The sequence below is a fragment of the Convolutriloba macropyga genome, chromosome 9 (assembly GCF_964194025.1).
Source record: "Convolutriloba macropyga chromosome 9, txConMacr16.3, whole genome shotgun sequence".
Classification (NCBI taxonomy): domain Eukaryota; kingdom Metazoa; phylum Xenacoelomorpha; order Acoela; family Convolutidae; genus Convolutriloba; species Convolutriloba macropyga.
In genome coordinates, this window is record NC_134476.1 from 26,042,662 (window position 1) to 26,064,245 (window position 21,584).

The 21,584-nt window shown below is 36.4% G+C and overlaps 1 protein-coding gene across 3 annotated transcripts in view; it reads left to right on the plus strand.

The window, feature by feature from the left end:
* LOC142345687 (uncharacterized) overlaps positions 1–21,584 on the plus strand; it is an 83,363-nt gene that overhangs the window by 40,252 nt on the left and 21,527 nt on the right. For 2 of the 3 annotated variants that reach the window (XM_075397915.1, XM_075397916.1), the window contains 4 exons: positions 10,156–10,421; positions 10,628–10,756; positions 10,990–11,217; positions 18,838–19,150. In XM_075397915.1, the coding sequence (XP_075254030.1) occupies positions 10,156–10,421; positions 10,628–10,756; positions 10,990–11,217; positions 18,838–19,150 (936 nt within the window). Of the gene's footprint in view, positions 1–3,155; positions 3,834–10,155; positions 10,422–10,627; positions 10,757–10,989; positions 11,218–18,837; positions 19,151–21,584 lie in introns of those variants that run through there. The other variant, XM_075397918.1, reaches the window with a different exon arrangement.

A 21,584-nucleotide genomic window follows, 5' to 3' on the forward strand; every position in this document is an offset into this window, starting at 1 on the left:
GGTCTGATAGAATACTTGATTGTTTCTAGAAGTAATAATGTTTTTCAAAATTTAAACATCACATTTTTTAGCCTTTTTTCAATTTTTTGACAGTCATTTTTAAGGTTTTTTCAGCCTCAGAAAAACTAAATTTGGTTTTGATTAAAGTTACTGAAAATTTTTTATTGGCCATGGTTTAGTTTTCAACTTTTTATATCATTTTTTAGTATTCTCCAGCCTCAAGAGCCAAGCAAACTCCTCTAAGGTTTGATAATAGGTTACTGCATAGTTTGCAGATGTAATGGGTTGTTTTTGAAGAATTTAATATCGCGAATTTAAGAAATTTTTTTGAAAAAAAAAACATTTGTATTTTGTTAAGTTTGAATTTTTTCTATTTTACGGCATTAAAGGTTTGATAATAAGCTGCTATATGGTTTCTAGAGTTAATGGAATTGTTATCAATATTTTAAAGACTCGACTTTAAGCAGTTTTTTTTGATAAAATTGTTTTTTTCAATTTTTTGGCACTTTGTTATCATGTACCTTTTGTAGGGATCTTTTTGAGCCAGTTAAACTATTTGTGGCTTGAAATGGGGATACGGGATAGTCTCTTGAAGCAATGAAATGGTTCTGAAAATATTAATAGCGAATTTTTGCACGATTTTGTTAAAATTTGCGATTATTTTTTAAGGTTTTGAATGTTTTTGTCCTTTTCTGAATTTAACGATCAGTACTGGCCAACGAAACTTTTCAAGTCTTGAGATGGGTTAAATGATAGAACTCCAGAGACAAAAAATGGTTATGAACTTGTTTTCGCTGCGAAATCTGGAAACTTTCCTTCGCACGTTTCAGATTTTTTTCTATAAGATTTAATTTCTAATATCGCGAATTTAAGAAATTTTTTTGAAAAAAAAAACATTTGTATTTTGTTAAGTTTGAATTTTTTCTATTTTACGGCATTAAAGGTTTGATAATAAGCTGCTATATGGTTTCTAGAGTTAATGGAATTGTTATCAATATTTTAAAGACTCGACTTTAAGCAGTTTTTTTTGATAAAATTGTTTTTTTCAATTTTTTGGCACTTTGTTATCATGTACATTTTGTAGGGATCTTTTTGAGCCAGTTAAACTATTTGTGGCTTGAAATGGGGATACGGGATAGTCTCTTGAAGCAATGAAATGGATCTGAAAATATTAATAGCGAATTTTTGCACGATTTTGTTAAAATTTGCGATTATTTTTTAAGGTTTTGAATGTTTTTGTCCTTTTCTGAATTTAACGATCAGTACTGGCCAACGAAACTTTTCAAGTCTTGAGATGGGTTAAATGATAGAACTCCAGAGACAAAAAATGGTTATGAACTTGTTTTCGCTGCGAAATCTGGAAACTTTCCTTCGCACGTTTCAGATTTTTTTCTATAAGATTTAATTTCTAACAAGGCTAGTTTCTAACAAGGCTAGAAAACTAGAAGTTGCAGAGTCGAATTTCATCATGGAAAATATTACTAGCTCTCTCTCTCTCTCTCTCTCTCTGTGTGTGTGTGTGTGTCGGACGGGTTTCCTGTTCTCTTTTTTAATCACGTTTTATCTCTCTCTGTCTCGCTACTTAACTCTTTTGTTGATGCCGCACTTCAGCTGCTGTTATGTGGCGTAATGTCATCATCTATTAACCTCATTAACGCTGAATTATAGTAGAATTTTATTTTATCTAAAGTGACTTAACTAGCACATGTCATCAAATCGTTGTTAACTGCTCTCAAACGAAGTTTATAGCAATTCTTATAATCCTAGTGGTTTATACGATTTTTCGCTTGACCAATTTTTCGTCTGACCCATTGCACTTTTCGTCATCAGAAACGAGATATAGAGGTAGCACCTATTGGGCATTAAGTTCTCTTGGAGCCTCATTTTACCAGTCTCCATGTATGCGATTCACAGAAACTGTTTGGGGGACTTATACTCAAGGGTGGTTCTTAGAAATTGATCCTACACCCCCCCCCCCACCCACACACCACTGTTGAACCCCCCCCGCTGCGCTTAACTCACGTCTTTCAATTGAGCTAGCCTCACTAAACCGTAGCTGGCTACTGACAAAGCCAACCGCTCGCCGGTCGTTTGAGAGCAATTCGCCCGTCGTTAGACGGTTGTTTCTTTGTTTTGTTTCGACAGGTATTTATCTGTGCTTCCTTTAAAATCTGGGCCAATAATGGGGATAAGCGAGGTGGGAGCAGTATGCACAAAGGCCCATTATCGTCACTATTGTGACCTATAGTGAATAATCAAGAGGTTTCTTTTCCGATTACGTGACCTTCGTTGGTACTTGTTTGTTGATTGATTTCGCAAACCATGACCACAATTGGGCCAAATGTTTACGTTGCGTATTTCGAAAAATCACATCAGTTTTTTTCTTGAAATAGCAGCACAAAGTCGAAACATCAGCTTGATGTCAGTGGATTATTTATTATATGAAATCAATTTTAATTTTAACGAAGAAGTAAATAGTTGATGCTTAAAAGTACTTGAAAATTTTTGTTCCTTTTGTGCATTATTTCGTCTTTGTTCATGATACCACGTGATCTAAAATAGATAATATCTCAGAACCCTTCGTTATTTTGTGTAAGAAGTGAGTTGTGGAATGTGTGTTAGGTTCTGTTGTGGTTGAAATACGTGCTGTTCTATACGAGTTGTCCCATACCCTAGGCTGATAAATCATAGCACACAAAACTCTTCTTTATTGTATGCGGGAATATAAGGATTAGGAAAGTGGAACTAGTGGTGGTGCAAATAGAACAGTTGTATAGTATGGCCGTGTGGAAGTATAGTCATAAAACATGTAGAAGGGAATTAGACTGCCTACTTCTGTGAGGGCTTCTACACGAGCGTTAACTTCCTGTGTGCCATACGCAATTTATCGTCTTTCGGACATGTAGTCAGCTATTTTTGTAGCTGCTAGTAGGAGCGGAGAAAGCACTGAACTATCTCCCTTCCGTTCTCTTTCTCACTACTGCTGCTGTCCTCTACCTTAGTCCCAAAATAACACAGTGACGTAGTGAAAGTGACTGCCTGCCTCCAATTCATACACGTGCATACAGGCCAAGGCTTACTTGGTGTGAAAGGCAACATAGTCACGCGAACGCGAACCCATACAGATATATATACATATTGCATATAAAATGAGCGTGTTATTTAGTGCACGTAGTTTTGCCAACATACTTCAGTTAGCACGCAGAAATTTTGTACCAAATGGATAGAATTTCTTGAGCTTGGTTGGAAAAAGCTGCAAATTATACGCAATCATTAATTTGGTAACTTCTTAGCTTGACTATCGAGTGCTTTGTGAAATCAGCTTCCTTTTTGTATATTGACTGTTAACTTTTCTCAATTATCGAGTGCCCATCGTCATGGAAACTGAATTAAACTTTCTTCTGACAAATTAAACTAAATTTTTTATTTGCGCTCAAATGAAGTTTGTTGTAGTTATTTTATTATGCTAGTCTTTCTGATTTGACAAGTCATTTTAAAGACCAAATTGCTCCCATTCTATCTTCTAAAATCCGTTGAAATTGTGCTTCTTATAGGAAGTAAATGAACTTCGGAAACATGTTGGGCGGTCTTCATCTATTGTAGCTTATGACGTCTTCTTTTTATCTGTTTTAGCAAAAATTTACGCTTAATTTAACAACATTATTTTAACTTTTAATTGATTATTGGTCCATTTGTTCCTTTTGTTAATTAATATACAATAGAGTATCTGCAACTGTGATTAAAATTTATTCAAAAGAAGCTTTACTTGTCGACACGCTTCCAATGATGCTTGTACTCAATTTTCAGTTACATTTATGAAACCGTCTAATGAGGTTCGTGAAAGTGAAAGTTGTATAACGCCGTTTCAAATAACGGCAAATGCTATTAAACGAAATTATGATGGCAGAATAACTGCTTATAAAAGAAATTTGCATCAAGCCCTTATGATTACCGTTGATGACTTTACTGATGCAAAACGACCACTTCAAAGAGTGGTAGTGTGATAGGTGTTATTTCTTGCCTCGGAGACTTATATTTTGAGACTTTTGGGAACATATTCTAAATTCTTGTTTCCTTTGCTGTCCAGTTTTGTCAAGTAATCTAGTCATTGCTGCGAAATTGTTTAATAGCCGTATCAGCTACTCAACTGGCTATTATAGCGCTCCTATTTTTGCTTCGTCGAAAAAATTTTTGCTTTACCGTAGTTCACAGCTTGTTCAACATTTTGCGCAAAATCTTTGACTTCTCTAGGCTAGTTTCAATCTTCTCTCATTCTACTAACAGTGTTTTTAGACAGCAGTTGCTCAGCAAAGCAATTCAAAATGAACAGCGTCAGTATCAAAAAACGAAATCAGAAATAAAACGGGATAAACCCATAAAGCTCAATTTTAGATGCCCTTTACTCAAACTTTGTCCTTAGTTACCATCTGTAATGCTTATTGGTATTGATAGTAGCCCATGTGTGGTCTCACTACGAAGCAGGAGTATTTTCAGCTCTAAAATGACATCAAAATAGTTCGCACTTTAAAATTGTTTGTACAAAAATCATTTCACTGGTTTTTCTTCTTTCAATCCCAATCTTGGTTATGGAAATCAACGGCGGCTATTTTCTGGCAATCTGCTGGGTATTTTTGTGTCTTCTATGTTCTCAAACATTGATTTCTTTTTTGGCAGTAACCATAAGCGAACTGTTTCTTGTGCACAGTAGTTAGTAACCGCTCATATTGTTCGTTGTGATTTGAAGCCTTTCGAGTTATTTGTTCCTTATCAACCCTATACACCTACCCCTAATCAGTGCCTATCCCAGCAACTCCTACTCTACCCGCAAACAGCGGCGAAATAGTCATTGTTACGGCTATCAATGCTATTTTGTTAGGTTTGGCGCCCCGCGCTTTGTCCACCCGCTTATCCGCCTTCATCCCCCCCCCCCCCCCAGCTTCACGCCTGTATTTCGTTCAGGGCGCAAGGGCACGGTGGAGTGAGTAACCCCCATCGTAGCTTCCCTCACTAAACCGTAGCCAGCTACTGACGAAGCCAACTGCTCGCCGGTCGTTTGAGAGTAATTCGCCCGACGTTTAGGTGATGTTTTGACCTTTTTGTGTCTGAAATCCTGATTTTTTGGTTCTCTAAATCGCTCTTATTTAGAATTTCAGCTGCCGACTTCAAAGGTGATCGAATTGAAGATTTATTTCCAGGTAAATTCATTTCTAATTTAAGGTTTTAAAGTATTACAATCAATGCTTCTATCTTGGTTTTCTAAGTCAAAAATTTAAAAGCCTCGATGATACAACTGCGTTCATAGGAATCAAAAGAAAATTTTCCTTTTTTAATTGCTCTTGAACGCAGTTCATAGCAATTATTAATAGCCGCCCTCATCTTCTCAGCCGGCTATTATAGCGCTCCTATTTTTTTTACTTCGTCAAACTTTTTTTCGCTTTACCATTTTGCCGCTTTTTCAGCATTTTGCGTAAAATTTTTTTAGACTTCTCTAGGCTAGTTTCTCTCTTCTCTCATTCTGCTAAAAGTGAATTTGAACATCAGTTGCTCAGCAAAGCAATTCAAAATGAACAGAGTCAGAATAAAAAATTGAAGTCAGAAATAGAAATGGGATAAACCCATAAAGCCCAATTTTAGATGCCCGCTATTTGAACGTCGTTCCTATAAGTCTTAGTTACCATCTCTTATGCTTATTGGTATTGATAGTAGCCCCTGTAGGCTCGCTCTAAGAAACAGAAGTATGTTCAACTACGAAATGCCATCAAAATAAATCGGACTTAAAAAATGTTTTTGTACAAAAATCTTTTTTTTCGATATCTTCTATTTTTTCAATCCCAATCATGCTTATTGGAATCAACGGCGGCTATTTTCCGGCAATCTGTCGGGTATGTTTGTAAACGTGTGTGTCTTTTTTATGCAAATTTTTCGCTTGACAATTTTGCGCTTTTCTTCTAGAACATTCTAGAACTTCTCAAGTGACTTTTTCACGCTTTCGTTCTCCATTTATGAGTGATCTCTAGTGCTCCAAAGTTGCTAATGTAAAATCGTTTGCAGCATAGGAAAATTAATTGACTGGTAGCGCATTGGTTAGTGGAGTTGGCCATAGATCGAGAGGTCAGTGGTTCGAATCCCGGTGGGGTGAAAGGTTTTTACACCCATAAAGAACAATTGGTCTAGACTAAAGATCATGAATTAAATTGTCTCGCCTGTCGTTCAAGAGCAATTCTTCCGACATTTGTCGGTTTATGTTTTTAATTGCTCGCGAACGAAGTTTAAGGCAATTTTTGTACACATCTTTTTTTCACTTTCTCGTGGGACTTCACTTTCCTTTCTCGAGGGACTTTTTCAAACTTGACTTTTTATTTTTGCGTGAACTAAATTGCTCTAATTCAATTATTAAGTCTGTTGCTAAAACAAAAGCGACTGCAAGAACACCAATCACTAGACACTGATTGGTCAAAGCGGAGGGGTTAAAGCTTCCGTGTCTTACTCCGGTGGTCGAAGGTTCGGATCTCTGCTTGGTCGGAGTTTTTTTTTGCACCCATAAAAATTATCAAGATTATAATAAACTCCCACTTCCATCGAGAACAATTTGTCTGATGCTAGCAGGTTTTTAGTGCTAACTTCTGGAATCGATAATCAAGAGACTGCTTGTTGTACTGTTTTGTACTTATTTGTGTGCTGATTTCATCCAAAATTTGATCCCAATTGCGGCATGTAATTGCTCTCAAACGAAGCTTGTAGCAGTAATATAAGCCCTGGGGGCTTTTTATGCTATTTCTGTTGGACCTGTTTCTCGTCGCATGCTCTTAGCTTTTCGTCAACTACGGTATAAACAGTAAAGCTCGGAGGGCATTAGTTGACTGAGCGAACGGTCGGGGAAACATGTACACGGTGTGAAAGGCGGTTCTTAGAGTTTGAGACACCCCTCAGTCTCACCACTCCCACCGTCCAGCCTCCTGGTGATTTGGACCCCCTCACCCCAGTTTTTTTCTGCAGCCGTTCTGTAAATCAGATTTGGCTCGAAAGCAGGTTACCTAATGTCAGTTGGTAATTAATAGCCGCCCTCTTTTTAGCTGGTGGTTATAGTTCTCCTATTTCCTTTCATTTTTTAAGTCGAATAAAGGTTTGTTTCGCTTTACCTCATTTTGACGCCTCGCCTATTCGACATTGTACATGAAGTCTTTTTTTACTTCTCTGGGTTAGTTGCATTCTTCGCTCGTTCTGCTGAAAGTGCTTATAAACAGCAGTGGCTCAGCAAATCAATCTGAAACGAACAGAATCATAATCGAAAAACGAAATCCAAAATAGAAACGAGATAAACCCCAAAAACCCCAATTTTATATACCCCTTATTTGAACTTTGTTCTTATAAGTCTTATTTAACATCTCTAATGCTTTTTGTCATTGATACTATCCCGTTTCTCCAATATTTTTGTACAACAACAATTAATTGCTCTCAAACGAAGTTTGTAGTAATTATATTATTCCTGTCGGTCTTCTTTTTATGCGCTTTTTTGCTTGACCGATTTTTCGTCTGACGCTTTTGACTTTTCGTCCTCAAAAACGGGATAAAAAGGTAGCGCCCAGAGGGCATTAAGTGCTCTTGGACCTTTCAGCTCTGTTTCAGCTCAAACTGTTTTGGAGACTTATAATAATGTTGTTCGGTTCTTAGAGGTTAAAGACACCTCCACTGTTGACCCCCGCCCACTATTGTCCCCAGCCCCCCCCCCGCGAGCTGTTACCCCCGCCCCACTGTTGACCAAACCGCGCCCATCAGCCCTCGGTGCACCCCCTCCCCCCGTTTCTTCTTACTGACGAATAACCGCTCGTTAAAAACATGCAAATTTATACCATTTTGCAATTTTTTTCAATCTTTTTGAAATTTTCTACATTTTTTTATTTTCATCAGCCTTAGCTGTCAAGTAACCTCCTCTTGATTTTGATAATAGGTCGCTGCATAGTTTCTAGTGGTAATGGAATGGTCTCAAGATTTTAACATCCCGAATTTAAGAATTTTTTGACAAAACTTGCATTTTCAAATTTTTTCACATTAATTTTTCCCTATTCAAGTCTTTCCAGATCCAATGGCCAGAAAACATCCTTAGAATTTTGATAATAATTTACTAACAATTTTTTTATTGACCATGGATTAGTTTATCAACTTTTTAATGTCACAATTTTAAGCAATTTTTATAAAACTTGCTTTTTCAAGTTTTTTTTATATTTTTGTCGACTTTTAGGTTTTTAAGCCTCACGAGCCAAGGAACCTCCTCTAAGGTGTGAAATAAGGTTAATGCATAATTGCTCGATGTAATGGAATGTCTTGCAAGATTTTAACACCACGAATTTTAGCAATTTTTTGACAATTTTTGCCATTTTTAATTTTTGATTTTTAGTCAAATTTTAGGTTTTTTGAACCTCAAGGGCCAGAAAAGCTCCGTTAGGGTTTGTCTATAAGTTACCGGAAAGTTTTTGTTGATCTTGGATTGATTTACAACTTTTTAATGTCACAATTATTATCAATTTTTATAGAACTTTAAATTTTATCAAGTTTTCTGAAGTTTTTTTTTTATTTTTTTTTTAGGTTTTAGGTTCATGGGGCACGGAACTTCCTCTAGGGTTTGATAATCTGTTACTGCGTACTTTATAGATGTAGTGGATTGTTTATAAACATTTCAATATCACGAATTTGAGCAATGTTTTAAAAAAATTCAAATTTTCATTATTTTATTTTTCCGGCTTTAGGGGGCCTGAGACCTCCTCCAAGGTTTGATAAGAAGCTGCTACATAGTTTTTAGAGTTAATGGGATAGTGATTAGTTTTTCATGGCTCCAGTGTTAGTAATTTTGGATAAAATTTTAAATTTTTGGGAAATTTCTATCATATTCCAAGTGTATGGATCTTTGAGCCAGTGAAACTTTTCAGGCTTGAAGCAGGGATACGGGATAGTCTCTTGATACAATGAAATGGTTCTTTTGATATTAATATCTTGAATTTTAGTAAGATTGTTAAAATTTGACGTTCGTCTTCAGAAACAGGATGAAGAGGTAGCGCCCAGATTGTATAAAGTTCTCTTAGAGCCGTTCAGCCCACTAGTCTGCAAGTATGCGGTCAACAGAAATTGTTCTGGAGACTTGATCTTATTTTGTGAAGGGCGGTTCTTAGAACTTGATCCCACAGCCCCACCCACCCACCGCCCCCACATTAGGCACCCAATCCACTTTTGCGCCCCAGCTGCGCTCACCTTAACGCCCCTTCAATTAATCGAAAGCCAGCCTTACTACACCGTGGCTAGCTACTGACAAAGCCAACCGCTCGCCGGTTGTTTGAGAGCAATTCGTCTGACTTTAGTCAGTTTTGTTTTCTTCCTTTAATCCAAATCGGCACTATGCGAATCGATGATGGCTATTTTCGGGCAATCTGCCCGGCGAGTTTATGGAGATAATTAAATGCGAAATAATTATGGTACCGATGCAACTTTTTTAGCTGCGAAATTGTAAGCTGCGATTTTTAGCTGCCAATCATAGCCATATTGCAATTCTCTTGGTTTCGGTGTATTTTTCTGAGGCAGTTTGTTCTTTTTCTGGCCGTCACTAGAATTTTTGACTTAGAATTCTTTTAGAATGTTGCTCAACTTTTACATGCGTGACGTCATTTGCTACGCTCCCTACTCTGAGTTTTTATCTGCTCCCCATGATTCATTTTTGGCCATACACACTAATTTTAGAGGTCAAAATCATATAGTCAACTTAAAAAAATTTCAATGGGTGTTTAGGTTTAACAGGAAAGTTCATCAATTCAGATATTTGCAGCCTGCTGTTTGTTTGAATTTTAGTGAATTGCGTCAAAGATAACTATATGATCTAAAATTGATTGTCCCAGAGCTCATTGTCTAGTTCAAGAAGTGAAGTGAGCTGCTCAATATGAGCATTATTTTGTAATTGAGACACTTGTTCATATTAGGTTTTGTGTGTTGTTATATGTGAAAGTTTACAATAAAGGGATTCATGATATTCCAACTTATTTAAACAGCTGGTTTTGAAAGACCAATTTTTAAAAGTACATGAGGAAGTAATAATTAACCTCGTGCAAAAATAGTTTTTCCGTAAATACGAGATGCCAAATAACTGGCTTGTCAATTGGATTTGTGTTAAAGTGCGCCAAGAGCGCGAACAGCAGCAGCAACACCGCATGGGAGCAGCGGGTGGTAACTTTGGTCCTCCGAATAACAAATACGAAGCCGGAATCCAAGGCGGCCCCGGTGGCCCGCTTATGCTAGGAATGCCTGAGCAACCACAACAGAGCCAAGGGGTTAACGAGTTAGATCCAAAATGCTCCAGAACCTTGTTTATTGGCAACGTACCTCGTGAAATTGAAGAGACAGACTTGTACAAAATATTTCGCAAATACGGAAAAATTTTGGTAAGTCATTTCAAGTTACCAGTATTTCTACTCCTTAGTGTGAACTCCTTAGTTTCTGTGATTTAGATCTCTTAAATTGATCAAACATATCAAATTATCTGCTAATTAAAAAGCAAGATAAATTAGTAGCTGAAGAGCATAGTCAATTGAGGCAGCCGTTTGATTAAAGGTTGGAATAATAGTTGTTGATATTCTGCTCTGTTTAGGACATCGACGTGAAGCGTATGCAATACGGAGAGGTCACCTACGCTTTTGTGCAATATGCCCACATGATAACATGTGTGGAAGCCATCAACAGTGAGGACGGACGGAAAGTCGGACCTTACAGATGCAAAGTGAGTTGTTGAACATCTGCGACTTCGTTTCCGAATTTAGATCGTCTGTTAGGGTTTTAAATTTAGGGTTAACAAAAATTGCTTCAAAATTGTCAATGATAGTGGGCCATTGAAATTTTGTATCTATAATCTTTTCCTCTATAGCCTCGACGCCAAACTATCACGAAAGACTAAAAGGGGGAAGAAGCGATCTGTTCTTTAAATGTGAGTAATTGTTATTGGATGAATTTTAGACCAACTTTGCCAAGACGACCCCCTCAGCATGCTTATGGGCAAGCGGACTCCCCGAGGATGTGAACAAAATGAATTTAAAGCGGCATTTTTCCCGACCCCACCCAGTGAGCTACTTCATATTCGACCAGAAACTTGGAGAAGCTCTTCTCTACTATCAGGATGTAAACTCTGCCAGTGAAGTCCTGGGAGCCATCAAAACTAAAAAGATAGACAACACTCGTCTATACGTAAGTTGAGACCCTTTTAATGCTGCGCTAATCTGTCTATCCTATGAGTTCGTCTTTTTGGGATTGTAGTTGTAAACTATACGGAAAGGAAGGGAAGGAGAATGTGTTCTTGTTATAGCTGCGAAGCTGTAAGCTGAGCGTAGCTATATTGCGGTGCTCTTGGTTTTTTTACGACTCGAAGAGGAGTATTGGTTTTCTTAAGGTTTTTTTTTTTTTTTACCGGAAGTACTATTCGTTCAGACGCTGTTTTGACCTAAAAGCGAAAGTGAGAAAAGTTGCCGTGTGAACTAATTTTTTCTGAGCGAGAGAAGTTTTTTGATCATGCGCTGCGTTTAGTGAATGACTTTTTGACTTTGAAAAGTAGTTTTTGACTGAATGGCACATATAGATAACCGTTTTCAGCCGTTTTTTCGTCTAAGTGGCCCATTTTTTTGCTTGTAATTTTGTTTGTTTGTAGAAATGAGTTTTATTCGATGCTACATTGAAATGTAAACCTTGGAAATTAATAACACAGTGTTTTGCAGAGCCTGAAAACGCGTTTCAAGTTCAAAATTGACATAAATTCCTTGATTTTTTAATTAATTTTTGACTTTTTTCCTATTATTTTCTTCATTTTTGGATCTTTTAGCCGTCTTTTTGTCAAAAATCAGTCAATATGACAACTTCTCGTTGACAATTCATATACTCAATACCTCTTTTTACTTCGATGTAATTTTGTTTTATAAAATTGTACATATGCTAATCCGATTTTGGTAGTTTTTTTCCTATTTTTCTCAGTTTTTTGTCTGTATTTTGGTTTTGATTACTAGAAATATTCTTTTTGTGCAACATGAGGGACTTTAATTTTGTTTAAATAAAAACGTCAATAATTTTTTAGCGTTAATATTTTGAAAAACAGTTAATTTTTTAAATTGCAGTCCTAAAAGTTTTTTGACTTTTTTTTGCAAAATGTTTCAATGTTTCGTATGTTTGATTTCTGCTTTCAAAGATAATTGCTCTCAAAGAGGAGTATTGGTCTTCTACAGTTTTTACGACTCGAAGAGGAGTATTGAGATTCTACGGTTTTTTAAGCTGAAATCATGACTTGAAATTTGACTTCTGTTTTAGAACATTAGACTTTAAAAGTGGCTTAGTTTGTAATGCATAGTAATTAAGAACTGATGGTATTATTCAAGGTTAGAAGGTCATTTCGAGAATTTTTGATCCAACCTTTCCAAACTACCCCTCCCCCCAACTACGCCCCCACACCTACCCCACCCCACACACACACCTACCCTCACACCTAAACCCACTCCCCCAACTACCCCCCCCGCCAACAATGTTCGAATCAATTTTGTGTTGATTATTGAAGTCAATGGAGCTGCGTATTAAGCGTGACACAGCTGAAATACAAAGCTATTGTATATGGAAATAAAATTCTCAGAGGCCAATGGTATAAGATTTCTAAGAATGTATTTCGACCTAATTCTTTGAACCAATTTTTATAGTACAAGTTCAGCATGTGACCCATGACACAATTGTTTATCCTGTGAAACATTTCTGCATAACCAATTATGTTTCTTGTGGCATAAATTCCTTGATTTTTTAATTAATTTTTGGCTTTTTCCTATTATTTTCATCATTTTTGGATCTTTTAGCCGTCTTTTTGTCAAAAATCAGTCAATATGACATTTTCTCGTTGACAATTCATATACGCAATGCCTCTTTTTACCTCGATGTAATTTTGTTTTATAAAACTGTACATATGCTAATCCGATTTTGGTAGTTTTTTTCCTATTTTTCTCAGTTTTTTGTCTGTATTTTGGTTTTAATTACTAGAAATATTCTTTTTGTGCAACTTGAGGGGGTTTAATTTCGTTTAAATAAAAACGTCAATAATTTTTTAGCGTTAATATTTTGAAAAACAGTAAAAATTTTTTATAAATGCAGTCCTGAAAACTTATTGACTTTTTTTTGCAAAATGTTTCGAATGTTTGATTTCTGCTTTTTCTTTTTTGATCTGTTCAGGAGGATAGATTTTTGTCTTGGATGAATCGTTGTCTTTTCTATGTCTCGAATGCTGAAAAATGAAATGGTGTTAGTTTTTCTTGTTTTTTAAGTTTGATTTGTAAACTTTCAAAACTTTTAAACTTTGATTTGAACTTAGTCTTTGTTACGGTGTTCCTTACATTGTGTCCATATTATTCACATTCTAGCTTGTATCATTCTAGATCTGTCCTGGCACCTACATTTATACTGGTTATATTGATTTTTTTCAGTTATTAACAAATTGAATGATCTCGGCTCTCTTAGGTTTTCGTCATTTCTTTGGGTTGCAATTGATTTCATTCAACATAAGGCAGTACTAAGAGTTTACTAGAAAGCGTTTTCCTGAATTTCCACTTATTACTTTTTAATGTATTTTTTTCCGACCTTGGTATTCTGTGACCTTGGTATTTCTTAAACATTTTTTTGCCTTTAAATATTACTCTGTTGCTTTTCTATGATTATTTTAATTTTCGAATTAGTTTGAAATCATGTTGTCTAGCATATATACAAGAAGAAAAAAGTTTGTTGTTTTTGTCTTAATTGCAGTGATGAGAAATCTAACTGTAGTAGTTTTCTGATTCTTAACTTTGAGCATTATTTTTTGAAAAATTTAATTTAGTTTCTAAGTTATTATTATCTGCCGTTTGCTTTAGCGATCTTTTTAAGATTAGAATCATGAATTATTTGAGGGCAGTTGATAGCCTTGTCAATTTTTTGAGATTATCAGTGTTTTGACTATCTTAATTATTTTGCACTTAACCTTACCAAACGTTTTCAATAATAAATATTTTTGCGGCATTTTGTTTCTCTTGGTGACAGTGGTTTAAATTTCACCAATTTTTAGATCAGACCCGGGGGGGGGGGGGGGGGGGGGGGTAAATGAGTTTGTGGTTTATTAAAAAAAGGTGCTGCAATTAGGGTTTTTGTCAAGTTTTTACGCTTCGAGTCGCTTCCGGAATTCTTCCGGCTATGTTTTTTGTTTCGTCGTCTGACGCTCTTTTTTCGTTTTACATTTGTTCACACAGCAAAGCTGAAAAAGTCAAATATTCTGAATGACTTCTTCCTCTCACTAACAGCATTTGCGCGCGTGACGTCATTTCTCACTCGCTTTAGCGGAGGTTTTTAGGTTATTTGCGTGATTAGATTTTGATCATACGTGACTTACCTCACTCAATAAAATGACTTCTGCACTTTAAAACTTGAGTTTAATTTGAATTTTTTTAAGGTCAAAGGAACTCATATGTGCAGTAAAGGTCCCTAATAAGAGGCTTCTGTGGAATGAATGTAACAAGCTTTATTAATTAATCGTTGAAAGTTTTTTAGCCTAGTTTTTTGAGCGGAGTCGATTTTTTTTTCAATTTAGATCTGTATCTGTTTCTATCTCTATTATATGGCACGCATGTCTATTCTTTCGCAGCTATTCCGGCAATCTGCCGGCTATGTTATTCATTAATAGCCACTCTCAGCTTCTCAGCAGGCTATTATTGTTCTCCTATTTTTTGCAATCCTAAAAATTTGGATCGTGTTGGTGTGCTGTCTCAAAATCTATTCACTTTTTCCTCAGTGAGAAGTCAAGTAAAAGTGAGTACTAGCCGCCGTCAGCCTCTCAAACGGCTAATATTTAGGCGCTCTCCTTTTTTACAATTCAAACAATTTCAATTGTATTGTGGCGCTGTCTTTTTTTTTGCTGCGGATTTTTTAAATGGTTTTCCCAATCCATTAATATTTCATTCTAGGCCTAGTTTTTTGTTTGAACCAAGTTTCCATTTCTCGCTAGTGGTTTTTTGTTCATTTGCGGCATTTTTATATTGATTTTTAATAGACGCCCTCATCTCAGCCGGCTATTATAGCGCTCCTTTTTTTTTACTTCGTCGGAACTTTTTTTTTCACTTTACCCATTTAGCCGCTTTTTCGACATTTTGCGTGAAATCTTCTTGAATTCTGTAGGCTAGTTTCTCTCTTCTGTCATTCTGCTCAAAGTCCTCTTAAACAGCAGCTGCTCAGCAAAGCAATTCAAAATGAAGAGAGTCAGTATAAAAAAATCAATGTCAGAAATAGAAACGGGATAAACCCATAAAGCCCAATTTTAGATGCCCGGTACTTGAACTTTGTTCTCATAAGTTTTAGTTACTATCTATAATGCTTATTGGTATTGATACTAGACCCTGTAGCCCCTCACTGAGAGACAGGAGTATGTTCAATTACGAAATGACATCAAAATAGATCGCCTTTAAAAATGTTTTTATACAAAAATCAATTTTTGTTGATATTTTTTTTCTTTCAATCCAAATAGAATTATGGGAATCAACGGCGGCTATTTTCCGGCAATCTGCCGGGAATGTTTTTTGATTAATCTGCTTTTTAGAAATAGTTTTCCCAATTCACTCTGAGTCCGTTCTAGGTCTGTTTTTTGTTAAGTCAATGAAAATTCTTTGAATTGTACGTCAAGACTTGTCCTGTTAAGTGTTTTAAATTCGCTTTTACCTTTTGATCCAGTTTTTCGTTTTACTTTAGTCACGAGTTTCACATTTGACTTCTGACTTACTTCACTCATTGTTTCAACTAAATGGATTTTAAATTCTCTCATGCATTGAATTCCGCAATATAGTGCATTGCGGTCAAAGTCAATAGAGCAAAATCAAAAGAGACGGGATAAACCATTAAAGCCCAGTCATTAAGTCAAAGTGCATTAGGTTATCAAAGTTCATTCGAGTGTTTGCTAGCTGATATCGGTATTAAGCTTATTAGCTTTCAGTTTAGAAGCTGAATTAAGTTTAGTTTTAGAATGTAAATGAAACTGCGCACCAACTTACAACACTTTTTGACACTGAAAATGAAAAAAATTCAATCAATTTGTCTTTTTTTTATGTTTCAATCCCGATATGCATCAAGAGCGTCAACGGCGGCTATTTTCCGGCAATCTGCCGTCTTTGTTCTTAATCACGTTGGAGAAGAAAGTACCTTCAAAGTGGATTAGAAAGTTGGTAGTTGAGAAAATTTTCGGGTTTTCAACAGCGATTTTTTTCACGTGTGGTGATTTAACTGCTGTTTTCACTGTTTCTTCTCTTAAGCGCTTTTAATATGAAACATGTGTTCTAATGGAGCCTATTTGCAACAATTGATTGAACTCATCGATGTGCAGCCTTGTTTTTTTGCTTTGACACTGTTTTTGTCTGATAAACTGTCATCATAAACTGTTGATCTTTTGTATTGATAACCACCGTTATGTTAACCAAGTTAATTGTAAATAAATTTTTTGTCATAGAATACTATTGAGAATTTGATTTTTTCACTTCTGTTTATTATTTTTTTGTCTTCGCCTATTATTATAAATGACAGCTTCATTGGTTGCCAATGAGGGATAGATGAAACTAATGTCATAGATGGCTAGTTAATGAAACTAATGTCATAGATGGCTTATGTCAGATGAAACTAATGTCTTGATGGCTAGTTGATTTTTATACTCTATTTGTTCTCAAACTATTTCAATGATTTAAGTTTTGTGAATATTTGTAGTATCTCATTAGGGAAATTTCCTATGAATTGCTAATATGAACTATGGTGACCTTTTTTATTGTTTCACCTCAAAGCTAATTATTTCTATGACTTTGACTTTGATCGTTTTCAAGAAGTATCGAATTTATGACGTCTACTAGTTTTTAAAGCTCAATTTGTTGTCTTTTAGTCTCCTTAATAAAAATTGTCACTGTTTGCTCAGTACGCTTAAATAAACCGAATTAATCGTATTAGTTTTTAGCTTTTGTGTTCTATAAACTATAAACTCTTGTTTGTCAAAAAATTTGAAAGTGTTGGTTGTACTAATTGCTGTTTTATCACTTAATCTCATTAATAGCAGACTTCATGGTTTCTTAATGAGTACAAGGTGAACCTAATTAGTCTCTTGAGTCCATAGGAAATCGTTTTTAAGTTTTTTAAGTTTTTTACATTTGCTTTTCGGAAAATAAAAAATTTTGGTCTAAAGTGTTTTTTCGTGTGGTCTTACTGCTTGGTCTAAAAACAACAAATTCTTATTGTCCATCCCGTTTGGTGTATTTTCAGTCAATTTATCAGCTCCAGCTTTTGTTATACGTTTTCTTTCACTGAGATGCCATTTTTTTTGAAGGTTCAAGTGAATTTATGAATCTTGCTGTCATTTGTAGTTATTTCGTCACTTTTTTCAGCCATTAGAACTGATAAGAAGTCTTTATGGCTATTAAATTTCTGACATGCTGTTGTTAAGGATTTTGACTTGTAGTTGTGAGGTTCTCATAGTTTGACGCTACTGACTTCCACAAGTATTTTTTTGCCAAGTAGATTATTGCCAATTTTCTTCAGCTTTTGCCTTTTTGCTTTGTCATTGACTCGCACAATGCTATTGTATTGTATACTAGTCAATCAAAATTCTTTGAATTCTACATCAGGACTTGTCCTGTTATTTTTTTCATTGAATAAAATTTTTTCGCTTTTCCTTAGTTCAGAGCTTGTTTTCCATGAAGTCTTTTCGACTTCTCTATGCTAGTTTCACTCTTCTCATACTACTAAGTGTTTTTAGCCAGCTGCTGCTCAGTAATTCAAAATTAACAGAGTCAGTTTCAAAAAACGAAATCAGAAATAAAACGGGATAAACCCATAAAGCTCAATTTTAGATGCCCGTTACTCAAAACTTTCTTTGTTACCATCTCTAATGCTTTATTGGTATTGAAAGTAGCCCATGTGTGGTCTCGCTACGAAACAGGAGTTCATTCAGCTCCAAAATGACATCAAATTATTTCGCACTTTAAACTTCTTTGTACAAAAATCAATTTTTTCCTTAGTTTTTCTCTTGTTTCAATCCCAATATTGGTCATGGGAATCAACGGCGGCTATTTTCCGGCATTGTGCCGTGTATGTTTAGATCTTTTGTTCGTATTTGCGCATATAGGGCCAGGGGCTTTGTTGACTGTATTAATTTGATGTTGCTGGAAATTTTTTGTCGGATTGTTAGTTAATGCAATTCGTTGGATTGTAATTCCGGACTTGTCCTATGTTTTTTTACTTCGTCGAATAAAAATTTGTTTTGCTTTGTCTGATTTGGCGGCTTTTTCGAGATTTTGCTCGAAATCGTTTTGATTTCAAACTTGTTTCATTATTCTCTCATTTTGCTCAAAATGCTTTTAAACAGCAGTTGCTCAGCCAAGCAATTTAAAATGAACGGAGCCATAAAAAAGAAATCAAAAATAGAAACGGGATAAACCCATAAAGCCCAATTTTTTGTGCCCGCTACAATTTTAAGCTTGTTCTCATAAGTTACAGTTACGGTCTCTAATGTTTATTGGTATTGGCACTAGCCCGTATATGCTCTCATTAGGTAACAGGAGTATCTCTGAAAACAAAATGAAATCAAATTAGTTCGCACTTCAGAAATGTTTTCTTACATCAATCGGTTTTCATTTTTTCTGTTCTTCAATCCCAATCAGGTTTATGAGAATCAATGGCGGCTATATTTCGGCAATCTGCCGGATTTATTTAACGGTTGATTTGTAGTGGTTGTGGCTCGAATTGTAAGAGAATACGAAATACTGAAGAGGGACTATTTTTGGCTCATGTTTTCAGGTCGACTTCTCTAGTAAAGAACACCAAGATTACATCATGAAGTGCATGAAGAACAAAGGAGATGGTGGGACGCGCTACAGCTGCAGCCCGTCACCAAACAGAGGTCGTGGATATAGCAACTCACCAATGCGAAGAGATAACAGACGTCGCACGCCATCCGGTAGTCCTCCAGCAAGAGGAGGCGCGGGAGGTACAAGAGGGTCGCCACAGGGTGGTGGTCCCGGAAGGTTCTCCCCTAGTCGGCGTCATGGCTCAAGTAGTAGCAACAGGAGTTCCCGATCGCCATCAAATAATGGAAATGTTGGAGGTCGAGGTATGCTTGTTAAAAATTCACGCGAGACCCATTTCTTGAAACGAATTTCAATTTTCAGTGACATCAGGACAAGTGTGGTATCCTTCCGGTGTCAATAATTAAAGAATATTTGGCCGACTTCTGTAATCCTTTGTTAATAGCTGTAGTTCTCTCGGGCGAACAATTTGAGCCTTCGGCAAAGAAAGAATAAAATGGTAAAGCCCGAGGACAATAAGTTTCTGTTATAGTCTGCGTGTTCTCTAATTGTAAGGCTCTCCTAAGCTGCTGAGGATGGTTTAAAAATAATTTTGGATTAGCTTTGAAAATAATTTTGAAAATAGCTTAACCTCCAAGTTTCTTGCCCCCTGGCCTCCTAACTCAATGCGGCTGACCTCCCTAATATGAAGCTAGCTATGAGCAATGCCAAACCCTTGCCTGAAGTTCGAAAGCAATTCATACGGCGGTATGCGGTTAAGTTACTCGTTTGATCTGAAATGGTTCTGGACATTGAAATTACGATAATTGATCTTGAACGAAGTTTGTAGCAATTATATTAGTCCTGTGCTCTTTCACTTGATGTTTCGCTGGACGGATTTTCCCTCTGCCATTTTAACTGCGTCCCCAAAAACGGGAGAAACAGGTTAAGCTTGGAGTGAAATGAGTGGCTGAGCACCTCTCTTACAGTCTTACTTCTTAGTAGTCTCTAAATAAGTAATCACCAAAACTTTTTGAGAAGAGACGATTTCATGGTTTTACGGGCGTTCTTAATCTTCAAATTTGACCACCTGAGTCGCCCCACTCCCAACACACCCCCGTCCACCCTCTTCCACATGGTCATTTGAACTCCCTCTCGTCCAGCCCCCCCCCCCCCCCCCCGACCCTACCCCTCATCGCTGGACTCCGCCCCCTTCCCACGCTTGAAGCTGCTATTGTCGTCCGACTTCCTTTCTCACCAAAAAATTGTAAAACCAATAGTGCAGCCGAATTGCTGAGAACTGGAAATGTGGTGGTTTGCAAATGTAAACGATCACAAGATTGTTAGAAAGGGAAACTTTTGACTATGAGAATCATGCAACTGGTTTATGAGATCTGTTAGTTGCAATAGAATTTTAAATAATAAAATCTACTGATCAAAAACAAACATATTTAACCAGGTAATTATTTGCTCTCTCGAAGTTTTTAGCAGTTATATAATAGTCCTGGGGTCTTTTTAAGCGATTTTTTGCCTGAACCTTGTGTGTCTTCGGATAAACAGGTAACCTTCGGAGGCCATTAGGTTCTCTGAGCCTTTTGGCTCACTAGACTCTAAGTATGCGATTGACAAACTATTTTGCGACATAAATTCATGGTGTGAATTTGGTTCTTAATGTTTGGCACGCCTCGCATCAGCCCCCGACAACTTCATCCCCCCCCCCCCCCCCAATCCTCATACCGTGCACATTTATGCGAAAGCTAGCCTCTCTAAACCATAGCCAGCTACTGACGAAGTCAACCGCTTGATCAGTCGTTTGAAAGCAGGTCGCCCAAAGTTAGTTGCTTGGTCATGGTTATTTAAAAGCTGTGCAATGATAGCAAGGCTCTTATTTGTCTTCTTTGTTGTCCTTTTCGAATGCGTTGCGATAAGTTAATCACGTGCCAATTAGTCAAAGAGTGGATTCATCGGTTTTTAGATCAATAGTCTTTCAAAATTTGACCATACATGACTTAATTGCTCGATAGAATGACTATTGCGAATGCAAACCCGCAGATGAAAAAGAATCAACCAGGGCAAATAGTTATGATATTGCTTGAAAGACGTTGCGCATGTAACATCTAATTATTAGTTGCTCCGAAACGAAGTTTGTAGCAATTATATTAGTCATGTCGGTCTTTTTTATTTGATTTTTTATCTGACTCTTTTGACTTTTCTCCTTAAAACGGGATAAACAGGTAGCGCCCATTGGGCATTAAGTGCTCTTGAGTCTTTCAGCTCTTTCTGCTCAAACTGTTTTGGAGACTTATACTTATGCTGTGAAGGCGGGTACTTAGAGGTTGAAGACACCCTCACTGTTGACCCCCTCCCCCACTATTTTTTGACATTTTTTATTTTTATCAGCCCTAGTTGTCAAGGAAGCTCCTCTAGATTTTAATAATAGGTTACTGTATAGTTTCTAATGGTTTTTCAAATTTTAATGTCACAAATTTTAGCAATGTTCAAATAAAACTCGCTTTTTCAGATTTTTTGAAGTTTGTTTTTTTTTAGGTTTCTCTAGCCTCATGAGCTAAGAAACTTCCTCTAGGGTTTGATAATATCTTACTGCGTAGATTATAATGTAATGGAATGTTCTTCAAAAATTTAATATCACTAGTTTAGGCAGTTTTAAAGTATTTGCAGTTTTTTGATGTTTTTGAATTTTTTCCGGCAGCAGAGGCCCTGGGACCTCCTCCAAGGTTTGATAATATGCTGCTGCATAGT